This window comes from Balaenoptera physalus, assembly GCF_965194825.1.
Source record: "Balaenoptera physalus genome assembly, chromosome: 10".
Classification (NCBI taxonomy): domain Eukaryota; kingdom Metazoa; phylum Chordata; class Mammalia; order Artiodactyla; family Balaenopteridae; genus Balaenoptera; species Balaenoptera physalus.
The window spans coordinates 104,647,637-104,661,314 of NC_138889.1; the positions used below are offsets into that span (position 1 = coordinate 104,647,637).

General features: G+C 50.2%; 1 protein-coding gene and 1 long non-coding RNA gene across 7 annotated transcripts in view; one reads left to right on the plus strand and one right to left on the minus strand.

Moving 5' to 3' along the window:
• The window catches only part of LOC309668323, a 36,419-nt gene extending 30,581 nt beyond the window's left edge, over positions 1–5,838 (minus strand). The window contains exon 1 of one of the 2 annotated variants that reach the window (XR_014268185.1): positions 1–5,838. This is a non-coding gene — a long non-coding RNA (uncharacterized lncRNA). The other variant, XR_014268186.1, reaches the window with a different exon arrangement.
• Positions 5,817–13,678, plus strand: part of INCENP (inner centromere protein) — a 26,984-nt gene continuing 19,122 nt past the window's right edge. For 2 of the 5 annotated variants that reach the window (XM_082477894.1, XM_082477896.1), the window contains exons 1-5: positions 5,869–5,975; positions 7,154–7,357; positions 9,092–9,242; positions 9,626–9,739; positions 10,572–11,368. In XM_082477894.1, the coding sequence (XP_082334020.1) occupies positions 7,354–7,357; positions 9,092–9,242; positions 9,626–9,739; positions 10,572–11,368 (1,066 nt within the window). In that variant the 5' untranslated portion in view covers positions 5,869–5,975; positions 7,154–7,353. Of the gene's footprint in view, positions 5,976–7,153; positions 7,358–9,091; positions 9,243–9,625; positions 9,740–10,571; positions 11,369–13,678 lie in introns of all 5 variants that reach the window. The other 3 variants (XM_082477895.1, XM_082477898.1, XM_082477897.1) reach the window with 2 other exon arrangements.

Genomic DNA, 13,678 nt, shown 5'->3' on the forward strand with positions numbered 1-13,678 from the left:
CATGATGCTGACAGGAGGCGGCGCTCAGACGGTAATGCAAGCGATCGGGAGCGGCTGTATTTGCTCACAGGCCTGCTGCTCACCTCCTGCTGTTCAGCCTGGTTCCTAACAGGCCAAGGACCAATACCAGTCCATGGCCCGGGGGTTCGGGGCCCCTGCCCTAGGGCACAAACAAGGCCGGACAGCCCAGATGAGATATTCTGTAATAGAATAATCTGTAATAGAATAGAGGTGTCACCTTAGAACACAGCAAAGGATTAGTGTGCTCGACTACCTTCCATACTTGAAGCTACAGAGAGGAGGGCCTTACAAACCTTAAATGAGGAAAATGGGGCTGCCATCTGTGAGCTCAACTCTAAGACCACTTATAAGGGATCAGAGCGGAGACAAGCAAAGTCCCCCAAGCAAAGCAAAAGGAACATAAGTGGCAAATGCTTCCTATTCAAGGGCTGTACGCTTCCTATCCAAGGAAGGATGAGTTTTAGGCACCAACTGTAAGCATTTCCTGTTCCAAAGGAAAGGTTCTCTCTGTTGACCTGAAACAAATAGACGGCCAGATATTTCTCCAGCTAGGATGGGTTTATTCGGGATAGCAGAGAATTGCAATTTAGGGTCGGCCACGATGGTGAGCTCTGTGCAAGTCCCCACACAGCAAGGGAAAAGAGATCATTTTTATAGGGAAGAAAAGGAAGTTGGGAGGGCTGTGTAAACAAAGGGTCCGTGGCTTTTCATTGAATGAGTCCTTGCCAGGAAAGAGGAGTCTTTCTTTCTGTTGGGCTCTGCTGTTGCTGCAGGGTGTGCGAGCTCCCCCTGCTGGTCTCCCAACTCTATTTAATTGAGGTATGTATTCAGGGAGTATGGCGGACCTTCTGGATTTCTGATCCCGCCAGCAAGGCTCTCCCTGTTATAAGCTGGATGCCTCAGGCTGCCATAGCTGGCTGCCATTAACCATTTGTCTAATTTCCCGTGCTGATTGTATTAGCAGGACAACCTTCAGGTTACATCGTGGCTTCTGCTGTACCTTAGAGAGAGAACGCACTCGATTACCTCCAGACTAAAACTGGCTACCCAAGACCGCGATTCCTCATACTAAATCCTCAATAAAAGAGCTTCTGATTGTGATTTCACTCAGTGCCCTGCTAGGAGGGAGACTGCACAGATAACACTTACACAAGGATTTTGTTTGGTGGTATTTATTCTTCACTGCACGTTGACTGAGAGGCACTCTTTCAATAAGCTTTGGTCTGCACATTTCTTATTTCATATAAATGAGTTTCTCAGCCATCAGGATCAGAGAGCAACAACAAAAAAGAGTGATTCTTTGAGACTTCAATATATAGGACCCCCCAAAAAAAAACACAGCATGGAGGACTTCAGCGTCCAGCTATGACGGAGGAACTAGTACAGAATAAGCCCTCCTATGGTAAACAGCAGTAAAGCTGGAGTCAAAAATATGAGCAACTCTTTTTAGGTGTTAGACCACAGGAGAAGGCAGACTGTAGTGCTGGAGAGAAGAGGCACACCTGGGGTTGAGCCCCAGGACCACTCAGCCTCTGTCTCCTTGGGGTGCAGCCAGCTGGAGCCCCGCTGAGCTGAGGAGGCAGGTGTCAGACCTAGGGGCAACTGGAGGGACTGGAATTTCAGAGCAGGGTCAGAAAACTGTGGGGTCTTCTACGAAGTAGGGAAGATGGGGAGCAAGTGGAATATGCATCAACTGCTTGTGGAAGTGTGAAATGGCACAACAACTTTAGAAAACTGTATCTTATAAAGTTACACATACGCTAGCTATACGCCTCAGCAATTCGACTCCTACATATTTACACAAGAGAAACGTAAACATAAATCCACAAAGAGTTCTCTATGAGTGTTCATAGCAGCTTTCTTCATAATAGCCCCACACTGGAAACAACCAAAATGATGAATGAATAGACACGTTGTGGTATACTTACACAACTGAATACTATTCAGCAATAAAAAGGGAACCGAATACTGAGACCCACAATAAGGGTGATTCCCAAAAATATAAAGCTGAATGGAAGGAGTGAGACACAAAGCACATTTTGCAGTACAAAGCGGCAGGGGGGACATTTCTGAGGGGCTGGAAGTGTGCTTATTTTGATCACAGGTGCATACATTTGCCCAAACTCACTGAACTGGACATTTAAAATATAGTCATATAAACAAGGTCCTACTGTGTAGCACAGGGAACTATATTCAGTATCCTGTAATAAACAATAATGGAAAAGAGTACAAAAAAGAATGTATATGTATAACTGAATCACTTTGCTGGACACCAGAAACTAACACAACATTGTAAATCAACTATACCTCAATAGATAATAAAATTAAAAAATAAAATATAGTCATATATAATTATACCTCAATAAAGTTGGTTAAAACAAAAGAACAAGGAGGGCCAGCCCCTGGCATTGGTAGCTGATCAGAGGTCCTCCCTGAGAGGTGCTGCTAACTACCACACTCCTCTAGTAACTTCTACACAGAAAGATTCTGGAAACTTCTCAGGAGGCAGAGTCTGCAGTTAGAATCTGACTCCCCCACTCACTAGTGTCATAGTCTTGAGGAATGACTTAACCTTCCTGAGATGGTTTTCCTCAACCCTAAAAAGGGATAATGCTATTTTTTTTTCCAAGAGCTGTTCAGAGTGTTAAAAGATTTATAGCAGCACTATTCATAATAGCAGAAATTTGGGGGAAAAAAAAACCCGTATCCCAAATATCCATCATCAGTAGAATGAATTAAAATTGCAAAATACTCATAAATTGTACTTTTATACAGCAGCAATAAGAATTAAGGAACTAGAGCCACGAACAACAGCAGGGATGAATCTCACATAATATTGAGGAAAAGATGCCAGACACAAGAGCAAACTGTATAACACTTTATTTTTTTTTTTTACACACAAACAAAACTATAATGTTGAGAGATGCATGTTTTGGGTGGTAAAACTATATGGTAGTCCCCCTTATCCATGGGGGATACCTTCCAAGATCCCCAGTGGATGCCTAAAACCTCAGATAGTACCAAACTCTATATATACCAAGTTTTTTCCTATACATACATACCTATGATAAAGTTTAATTTATAAATTAGGCACCGTAAGAGACTGACAATAATAAAATAGAACAATTACAACAATATACTGTAATAAAAGCTATGTGAATGTGGTCTCTCAAAATATCTTATTGTACAAATTTAATGCTTTTCCCAACCTAACTAAGCAGTTATTGGGCACTGTGGCTGTAACATTTGCACTTTGAGGTGTGACAGCAAAACTAGCACGAGTTTTTTTTTTTCCTTCTTCACAACTTCACAGATAGAAGATTCATTCTTACCATAGATCTTAGTAATCTTAGTATACGATTTTTTTCTTTCCTTATTAAATTGAGAACTTTCACCTTTCATTTAAAGGAAACACTTTATTGCTTCTCTTTGTCATATCCGAATTGCTCGCATCACTACTCTGGTGCTTTGGGGCCATTATTAAGTAAAATAAGGGTCACTTGAACACAAGTACTGCGATACCTCGACAGTTGATCCGCTAACCAAGACAGTAAGTGACTAATGGGTGGGATACACTGGACAAGGGTTGATTCTTGTCACCAGCTGGATAGAGCAGGTGGCGTGAGATTTCAACACCCCACTCTGAACACAGCACAATTTAAAACTTATGAATTATTTACTTCTGGAATTTTCTATGTAATATTTTTAGACTGCATTTGACCCCAGTAATTGAAACACGGAAAGTGAAACCATGGATAAGGGGAGACTACTGTACAAGCAATACTATACAATGATTACCATACTTTTTTAAAGGTTTTACTTTGGGGGAGGGAGCAGGGGGGTTTCTGGGAAGCTGGCCAAGCTCTATTTCTTGACGTTGGAGGTGGTTTTTAAGGAATGATTTTGACAAACTAATAAGCTGTATATCTCTCTTCTGTGCCTTTTTCGAGATGTGTACTATATTTCACAATTAAAATGTTGGAAAGAAGGAAGGGAGGGAGGGAGGGAGGTTGGGAGGGAGAGAAAAGAAAAAGAAACCCTCATTCAGAATAATCTGAGGTGTCTTAAGAAGCCAGGACCTGCCCCCAGGTCCATCCACCACCCGCAGCATGAAGCCCCATCAAGGGTAGCCTGTCCTTCGCTGGTCGCCAGACCCTCCGGCACAAACAGCCTGGAAACTAAACTGCCTGGAAACTAAAGTGCCTGGAACGTGCTCTTGTCAGCTCAGCAGTCAGGCGCCAAATCAGTCGCTTCTCACCACCTGCGCCTGCGCTGACGTGCCTGCGGGAGACTCGGCTGCGCGTGCGCTGTCTGCCCCGCTGGGCTTTGACGCCAGTCCAGCAGCACCTGGAGCGAGGGAGTCGCTGGCAGCTGCCCGGTGGGCAAAGTATCATTACTGGGCTAGGAGCTGCGGTCGCGTGTCCCCTGGACTGAGTTGCACGTTCCTAAGGGGGTACCCATGTTTAGTTCCAGAAATGTTGTTCTTGCGTAGGGATAAGCAAACTTCTATAAAGTCTAGACAGTAAATACTTTCGGCTTTGTGGGCCAAGAGGCAAAATCTCGGATATTACGTAGGTACTTACCTAACAAGAGAGGAAACAAATATCTACAATTTAAAAAATTGATGTAATTCAAAATATAGTAATAATAATTGAATATAATTTTTAAAGGTATATGCCTACTAATAACAATAGAATTCTATTTTGGGGGTAAGGGTGAGGCGTGGAGGATAATATTTTCTTAATTGTGGCTCAGTTAGTGTTCCCTATCATTAAAACTCGATTGCGATGTTCATCTGTTAATGCAGATCTACAGTGAGATTTTTACCCCCTTCCTTTTTGAAATGTCTTTTCACACAGATATGTACTGCCAGATGCTGATATCCACCCCTGAGCAGATGATTTCAATCAATCATATTCATCACCAGGAAGGCATTTGTAGAATTCTGTTAGATTCTTCTCTTGATATTTGCCTTTTAGCAGGTCATCACATTGCAGATTAAGCACTCCCAACTGGAGATTAGGTGGAAACTCCTGGATCGCACAGTTAAATGGATTTTGAAGTAACAGAAATTGCCTTTGCATTTGCATCAAAGTCTGAAAAACTATGCTGGAACTGCAGTTTGAGCTTGGAAAATATACCTGCTGCAAATTTGTGTGGGAACAGAGATGTGGATTCTTGTTTTAACATTTGACAGCATGGGAAGCATATAAGCAACTTGGCTTTACTTGTGACTCAAACACTGTTAATTGTCATCGACATGATTTCACTGTATCATAAATTTTGCATGTAAGTGCTGTTTCAGTTTGTAATTTTAAGTTGAAATCATTAAGAAACATTATCAAGTCTATAGCAAGTATTATTTCTCAAAAGTGGCAGAGGTCAGAAGGTTGTCATCTCTTATAGAGGACAAATTGGGTTAAGTAATGGCAATGGCAAAGCATAAGACTCCCAGAAAGAGCACGACCTCCAGGTCCACGACTTTAGGCCCCACGCACTTCCCACGCCCCCTAGGGCACTCGCAGTGCACGCTGGGACTTGTAGTTCTGGCGTGCGAGGTCCTGCGCGCGCAACCCCCACCGCAGGCGACTTCCTCTCTAGGCCGCGCGCCGCCGTTCCCGGAAGCTGTGCGGGTTAAAGTTTCAAAGCTTCCTTTCCCCGCCTCTTAGTCCCGCAGACTGCCAATCCAGGTAGCCAATAGATGGCCGGACTGGTGCTTCCTTTTACTTGATTGGCTTAGGTTTTTGCAGCCGCTCAGACAAACTTGCCGGGGATTGGTCGAGCCTTCAGTTTTGAAAATCGTAGGTTTGGCCCGCGCTGCACCGCCCCGTTGCTTCCTTGCAGCCGCGAGCTTTGGAGGCCGGGAGCGGTGGGACTTGGGCGGGCTGAGATTTGTGCTGGGAAGGTTGCCGGACTTGGATCGGAGCAGCACTTAGGAGACGCGGTGCAGTCGAGTGAGTGCGCGCGGGCGGCCGGCGGGGGTGGGGGGTAGTTAGCGATTTGTTACCCCTTCCTTCAGCCCCGGACCGGGGGCGTGACCCTCTACCCCCGTTGCGGCCTGGCAGTGGATGGGTCACCTCTTCCAAGTGACGAGGTGACCTGCCTTGGTCCTGGGGCCAGAGATGACCCCCACTCTCCATCCTAGAGAATAACCCCGTCTCTTCCCCCTCCCGCTGCCTAGCACCTTCTTTTGTGCCCAGGAGGCCCTTTGTTGATCTGGACGCGCAGGAAGCGCACACCGACGGGGTTGTGTGACAGAATTATGCCAGATGGCATTTCTGTACAGTTAACCCTCGCTCAACACCTCCCCCATCGGCTGAGCAACATTTTAAACTGACCATTTCTGGAGTCCACTGCTACCCCTGATCTTGTCATTCCCCAAGCACGTTCACTGACAGTGGCCTTCTTTGGGGCGCCCAAAGCCAGAACTTGGCGCCTGCCTTCCCGAGGTTGAAATGGAGTAGGCGGCCAAGCCTGTGGTTAAGAGCACAATTTACATCCAGGCCCTGCCCTTGACTTTACTTATCTTTGCCTTAATTTGCTCATCTGCACAAGGGTCTCCTTGAGGTTGTGGCGAGAATTAAATGAGATGATGCTGCATCCAAGCACGGAGTAGGACTCTTTAAAGAGAGCAACTGTTGTGACCCTCCTTCGCTGAGGCGAGGTCAGAGTTAGGTACCTGACTTCCTGCACCCTCAAAAGAACAGGCATTGTGAAGGAGGGCCGTGGGGCTCTAGTCTGGTGTATGATGTGAGAGAAGTATTGGGAGAGGAAAGTGAGCAAGCACCCTTCACCCTTGGTGGGGTGTAGGGTGCTCTGGGTTTGTGCCCAGGTTCTTGCAGGGGCTGAAGAGATTTTTGCTGCTTTTCCCAGGACCCTCATTCTTACACTGATCCCTCCTTTCTCAGGGTCACCTCTGATCTAACGACAGTGACCCTTTTTAAATACCCAGGCTGAGGCTGCTGAAAACAAACTTCCTCATGGAAGAAGCCCAAACACCTTTTTGCACTTTGTGAAAGAAGCTTTCGCCCATTTTGCCACTGTGAACAAATACTTTTAAAAAAAGAGCAAGTTGTTGCTTTCCATAACAGCAAAGTGTTTTGTCTTCCTTTAACATTTTTCTCTTTCCTAGCCTCAAACTGGGTTCTTGCCCTTAGCCAGGGCTGAGCTCTGGGACAGAAGGACTGGGGGGATCCAGAAGGATGGCAGCCAAGAGGCTGTGTCGGTGACTGGCTGGCTGCAGAGCTGTCTCTGCTCAAAGCCTCTGCGATCCTGCCCGATTGGCCCTGCCCCGATGAGTGCTGCCTTTGGCATCTAGGAGTAGGCCTTTGGATGAGTAAGGCATGCCCTAACCTGTGTAGAATGAGCTCATTTGGAGTTCCTGTACATGTGTGTGTGTTGGGGTGGGAGTACCTGTAGAATGTTTATTTCTAGGTATAGAGTTGATAGATGGATGAATTCATTTAACAAGTATCCCTTTCGTGCCAGGCACTGTGCCATACTCTGGGCTTTCAAAGCTGCGAGCAAGACAGACAAGGGCTTGTCCTCAGGGAGCAAATGCTTAGTGGTCAGAGACAGGCAGCAAGCAAACAGATACAGTCACCCAAGTGCCATGCGGAGAATTGAAATTGATGGATAGGATGGTAGCTGGTGGTCAGGTCCTCCCTGAGTTGCTGAGAGCCAAGTGCTGAGGAATGAGCTGCACAAAATAGGAGACAGAAGGTTCCAGACAGAGGGCAGAGCTTGCTCAAGGAACAAAGGCTCGTGTGCCCTGGAAATCAGCCCCCAGGAAGTCCTATGAGGCTGCAACAGGACCTGGCATTAAGCTCTATAAGGGGTCAGTGACTTAGCCCCTCCTTCCAGGAGTTCCCGTCTTAGGTGGGAGGCTGAGCTATGCGTGGTTCTTGGTTTTGAAGTTGTAGATCACGGTGGTGGGTTACTGCCATGGCATGAGACATGCAGTCTGTTATTGTGGCTAACGACTGTCACCCATTCATTTGTTCTTTCATTCATTCCACCAGTCGGGATATTTATTGAGCCCCTGCTATGACCAGAATAGAACACTTCTTCCTTGCCTGGGGCTTTGGTGATGATTTTATAACTGAGTTTTGAGGAGAATATCTGAGTTGCCAGTTGTTTTTTTGTTTTTGTTTATTTATTTGTTTGCTTTTTTGAGTTCCTAGTTTTTTAAGAAATTAAGTGAAGACATAGAACAAACATAGTTACCAATGGGGAAGAGGGGGAAGGGATAAATTAGGAGTTTGGGATTAAGATATACACACTACTAGATATAAAATAGATAACCTACTGTGTAGCACAGGGAATCGTACTCAATATCTTGTAATAACCTATAGTAAAAAAAGAATCTTAAAAACAATAAATATATATATATGTATAACTGAATCACTTTGCCATACACCTGAAACTAACACAACATGGTAAATCAACTATACGTCAATAAAAAATTTTTTAAAAGGAAATTAAGAGAAAACTAATTTTGTATTTTCCACTGCCTGATATTTCTAGACAAGTTTTCTTAAAAACAAGACATTGCTTATCCGCTCCCCTCGTGCTCCCTCATGCGTTTCAAGGGCATTTCAGCTCAAGGGAGAGGGTTGTAGGGGCCCCTTAGAGAAGAGCCTGTCTGTAGACCCCCGCTTTCTTACCCACTACTTTGGGACGCAGAACCCCTTCCATCCACTGGCCTCCTGAAGAGGCAGTTGGATTTGATGTTCTTTGGCCTGATGCCTGGGGTCAGCTCGTGGGTAACTCACCCTCCGGCAGTAGGAGAGGAGCTCTTAGGAGGGTAAGAGCAGGCCTTTGGGCAGGTCTAGGGGTCCTACCTAGTGGGACCCCAGTTTCTCCTGATCCAGGAAGGCAGTTGGCCGTGCCCTGTCACTTTAAGCCCCAGAGAAGGCCGTTGGTAAGGAGGTCCATTGACACCAGAATTGGCTGGTCACTGTGGGCTTCTGGGGTCAACGTGCTGTGTGGGGTGGGGAGGGGGAGGCATTTGAAGAGTGTGAAGATTCCAGCCCTGAGCCCCCGTGCCTCTTGTCTCTGCTTTCTCCAGACAGAGCCATCATGGGGACGACAGCCCCAGGGCCCATTCACCTGCTGGAGCTCTGTGACCAGAAGCTCATAGAGTTTGTCTGCAACGTGGACAATAAGGACATGGTGTGGCTGGAGGAGATCGAGGAGGAGGCCGAGCGCATGTTCACCAGGTGCAGGCAGGGGCGTGCCGGAGGGACGCACCAGGGGCTGCCTAAGGCCCCAGCAGGGGCCTCTTCCCCACCTGACAGGCAGGACAGACAGGCTGCCGGCGGTCCCTCCTGAGTGCGCAGGATGCTCAGGGCTAGGGTGATGGGAAGCGGGGGGAGAGGTGTTGGGCTGCCTGGCAACCTTGCTCCCCTGCCGTGTCTCAGGGGCGGGGGGGAGCCCTGCGTGCCTGCGGTGACTCACTTGCAGCCTTGGAGAGCTCGCTTGGTGCCAGTCACCCCAGCTTGACCAGGCACTGCCGGGAAGGGGGCAGGGGTCGGGCTGGGTGGGGAAGGGGGACCCGTGGTTTCCAGGCAGCCTCGAACATCACCCTCTTTGTACCAAACAGAGAATTCAGCAAAGAGCCCGAGCTGATGCCCAAAACACCTTCTCAGAAGAACCGACGGAAAAAGAGACGGATTTCTTATGTTCAGGATGAAAACAGAGACCCCATCCGGAGAAGGTAGGAGGGGCCGGAGGCTTGGGGCCCACGTGGAGAGTTTGATTCGCAGGCGTTAACTGAGATCAGGAGCAGTGGGTACAACGCATGCCATGCTGAGGGGAAATGACGCATGACCCGAGGCCGTGGAGTCCAGAGCTTGTGTGCGTTGGAGGTGGGATGGTGTTTGATCTGGGCCTCTCCTTCCAGAGGTAGGAGAAGCAAGAGAATCTGACCTTCTGCTTGGGGGAGAGTGACCAGAGGTGTAGATCAGGGGCTGTTCCCTAACCCCCTGTTGCTGTGCTGGTTATAACTGCCCTGGTAACGACCATGGGCTGCAAAGTACCAGGGGAAAGAGGCTGGGTCTTGGGGGTCAGGTGGTCTTGGGTGCACACTCCAGCTCTGCCCCTTAGCAACTGTATGTCCTTGGGTTAATTTTCCACGTCTCTAAGCCTCAAGTTTCTGGAATCTAAAGTGAGGATAATGGTCCCTGCCTCTCAGGGCTGTCTGGTGGTTTAGGCGACAGCATGAGTAATGCCTCCAGCAAGGTGTTTGGCCCAGTGTGACCCCGGTCAGTGGGAGGTTTAGGGGAATTTAATCTTTCCAGTGGTTCTGAGAGGACGGGCATTATCCCAGTTTACAGATAGGGAGACTGAGGCCCAGAGAGGGGCAGCCGGGGTGTCACGGCTAGAGGCAGCAGAGCCTGGACCGGAAGCCTGGTCTTCTGCCTCCTAGCCCTCCGCTTCAGACTCCACTCGAGCTGGCGGCTCCTGGGGGGGCCGGTGCCTGCAGCTGGAATTTCGGGGAGCCTCCCCGCCTTGCCGGGTCCTCTCAGCTTCTGCTTCACCTCCTCCAGCAGGTTGTCCCGCAGAAAGACGCGCAGCAGCCATCAGAGCTCCCGGCACCTCCGCAGCAAGGACAAGGTGGAGAGGCTGGCCACAGTGGTGGGGGAGAACGGCTCCGTCCTGCGGCGGGTGACCCGTGCTGCGGCCGCAGCTGCAGCGACCTCGGCGGCAGCCACGCCTTCGCCCACCCCTGAGTCTCCCACGGTGCTGACCAAGAAGCCCAAGGAGAGCCTGGCCCAGTGCCAGCTGGTACCCGTGGTGGAGATTGGCATCAGCGAGCGCCGGAGCGCTGAGCAGCACCTCAGCCAGCTCCAGTCTGCCCAGGCTCCACCCCCCAGCCCGGCTCCGGCCGCTGCTCTGGCCTCCCAGATCACCTTGACCTCGGAGGAGGACTCAACACCCCAGAAGCCAGAGGCCGGGAGACTGGAGTCTGTCACCGTGAGCTCCCTGATAACTACACCCCAGGACCCCAAGGGCCGAGGGGGCGGAGCAGGAAGGGCCGCCTCCAAGCTCAGAATTGCCGCGACCTCCCCAGGCCCGCAGGACTCGCCCAGCTCTCCGGCCTCCCCGTGGCGGGAGCGGGTGCTGGCTCCCATCCTGCCGGATAACTTCTCCACGCCCACGGGCTCCCGTGTGGACCGCAGGTCGGTGCGGCGCAGCCTGATCGCCCCGTCCTCCCCGGGTCCCCAGGTCTCGCTGGCCCAGAATTACGCCCTGGTTTCCAAAGAGGAGAGCACCGTCCGAAGATCAAGCAGAAGGATTGCCAGAAAGGCCACCAAAGAGCCGGCCGCCTCCGCCCGCATCATCTGTGAGTCTGGGGCTCAGCACTGGGCAAGGCTGCGGAGGGTGGTCCTTCGTGCCTGGCTCAGCCAAAGGGGCTCTGGGGACCATTTAGCAAGGAGCTGTCCACAGAACTCTCTGCAATGGTGTAAATGTTCCAGATCTGTGCCGCCCCATACTGTAGCCACTAGCTAGCCACGTATGGCTACTGAGCCCTCAGAATGTGGCTCGTCTGATCGAGGAACTGAATTTTTAGTTTTATTAGATTTTACTTAGTTCAGGTTTAAGTTGCCACACGTACCTAGTGGCTACCACGTTGGACAGGGCAGATCTGGTCCAACGCTCTTGTTTTACAAATGAGGAAACTGAGGTCCGGGGCCGTTGGCCGCAGTGTCGCTGTGGTTAATGCCATGCTGAGCTTGAACCTGGGCCTTTTCCCCAGGGCCCGCATGTTCCCCCTTCCTTCCTGCGGAGGCTCACTTAGATTCACCATGTTTGTGGGCTACCTCCTGTTAACGAAACTGTTTGGTCTGGGCCCAGGTGTACATTTAAACTGAGGCTTAAGGAGGCTACCAAGTCTGTAAATTGGGAAGAGCCCCACGTGTTTCGTCCCTTCTGGGATGGTGGCCGCTTGTTGAGGAGGCCAGGTGGAAAGCCACAGGGCGGGCTTGTCAGGCAGGTGAGGGCACCTCCCTGGGCCCGGTTTCTTCCCCGCCTGAGGAAGGGTTTGCTCCAGGGCCTGGGGCTCAGGGACACACAGTCGGGGGCCCGTGCAGACATGCGATCTGGCACACTGTCCATTTTTGGATTCTCAGAAGGGCCCAAGTGATTCTAACCTGCCTTGGAGATTTCCTCAGGTGTGAATCTGATCCTGGGCAGGGGCCCAAGGGGGCGGGCAAGCCTGGAACTCTAGAGGGAGGTTGGGGGAGAGACCCTAGAGGCCCTCCCCATGCTTCTGGATTAGACATCCGGAAGCTCTTAAGCCAGTCCGTTTGCTCGGCCCCCCGCCCTGCACACGGGTGGGCTTCTGATTTGATTTGCCCTTGACCCAGTCCTGTGGAAGGAAGACAGTCAGACACAGTGGTTAAGCCTTGGAGTCACACAGAGCCTGGCGGGCCTGGGGCACACCCTTCTCCGAACCTCAGTTTCCCCACGTGTTAAATGGTAAGAGCACCTGCCTTGAATGTGGGTAGAGGACCCATCTTAGTGCTTGGATATGGTACAGCTCAGTCCATCTAAATCAAAACAAAACTGGATGATAGAACTGCAGACGGCCTGGGTCCCCGAAGCTCAGTGGAGGTGTGGCCTGGGTGACCCTCCGGGGCGCTCAAGGGTGTGGAGCAGGGAGGGGAGAGGGGGCTTCCTGGAGGCCTTCCTGACGCCCAGGCCCTGGGGCTCGGCTGGGCGGGCAACTCAGAGGTTGGATTTTACTTCTGGGTTTACCCCAGAAGCAGCTCTTGATATCAGGATTTGAGTGTAACTTGTTACTGTGGGAGGGGAAGGAAGCACCTGCAGCAGGGGAGCGGGGAGGTGAGCCGGGGAGAGAGGACCGCCAGTAACGCCCATGACAGGCCTGGGGCCTCGGGGGAGCCTCTGGAGCCAGTGGGGTGCCCCTCGACCCCCCTCCAGGCCTTCTCCCTGCCCCCAGACCTGTTCTGAAGCCTGAATGGCATGCAGGCGGCACTTAACATTCCAGAGCAGTCTTTGCGCTGGTGGAATAGTTGTGCGCTGGTGGAATAGTTGTGCGGTCACATGGGCGTCTTCTCACCCTTCTGCCCCCTCATCAGCGAGCCCTGAGCTGGGATGAGAGGCAGGGGATGTCAGCTGTCTCCTGGCTACGGACCCCTCAGGTGGGAGCTAGCCCTGTTCTGCTCCCTCCCACACCTCCAGGCCTGCCTGCCTCACCCCAGGAAGGTCCCTGCTTCCGGCCTCGGCTCCCTCTCAGCCTTAACCTCTGGCCACGCACCTCTGGCCCAGATGCTCCAGCCGAGCCAGGCTTCTTCTGTGCCCAGCAAAGCCTGCTCTTTCCTGCCTCATGTCCTTTGCAGATGCTGTTCCTTCTGCCTAGACTGGCACCTCTCAACTTTTGGCCTCAGCCCGTGCTTCCAGACTTCAAAATTGTTGAGGACCCCCAAAGAGCTTTTGATTATGAGGGTGCTATCTATTGGCAGTTACTGTATTAGAAATTAACTTGGAGGATTCAAAAATTCTTAATATTCATTAATATTTTATTTTTTATATTAATATTACTTACTATTTTGATATTAAAAGTATTATTTAATACTTTAATATAAAAGTAACAAGCCAATTACCTGTTAAGGTTAGTTGGGTTTATTCT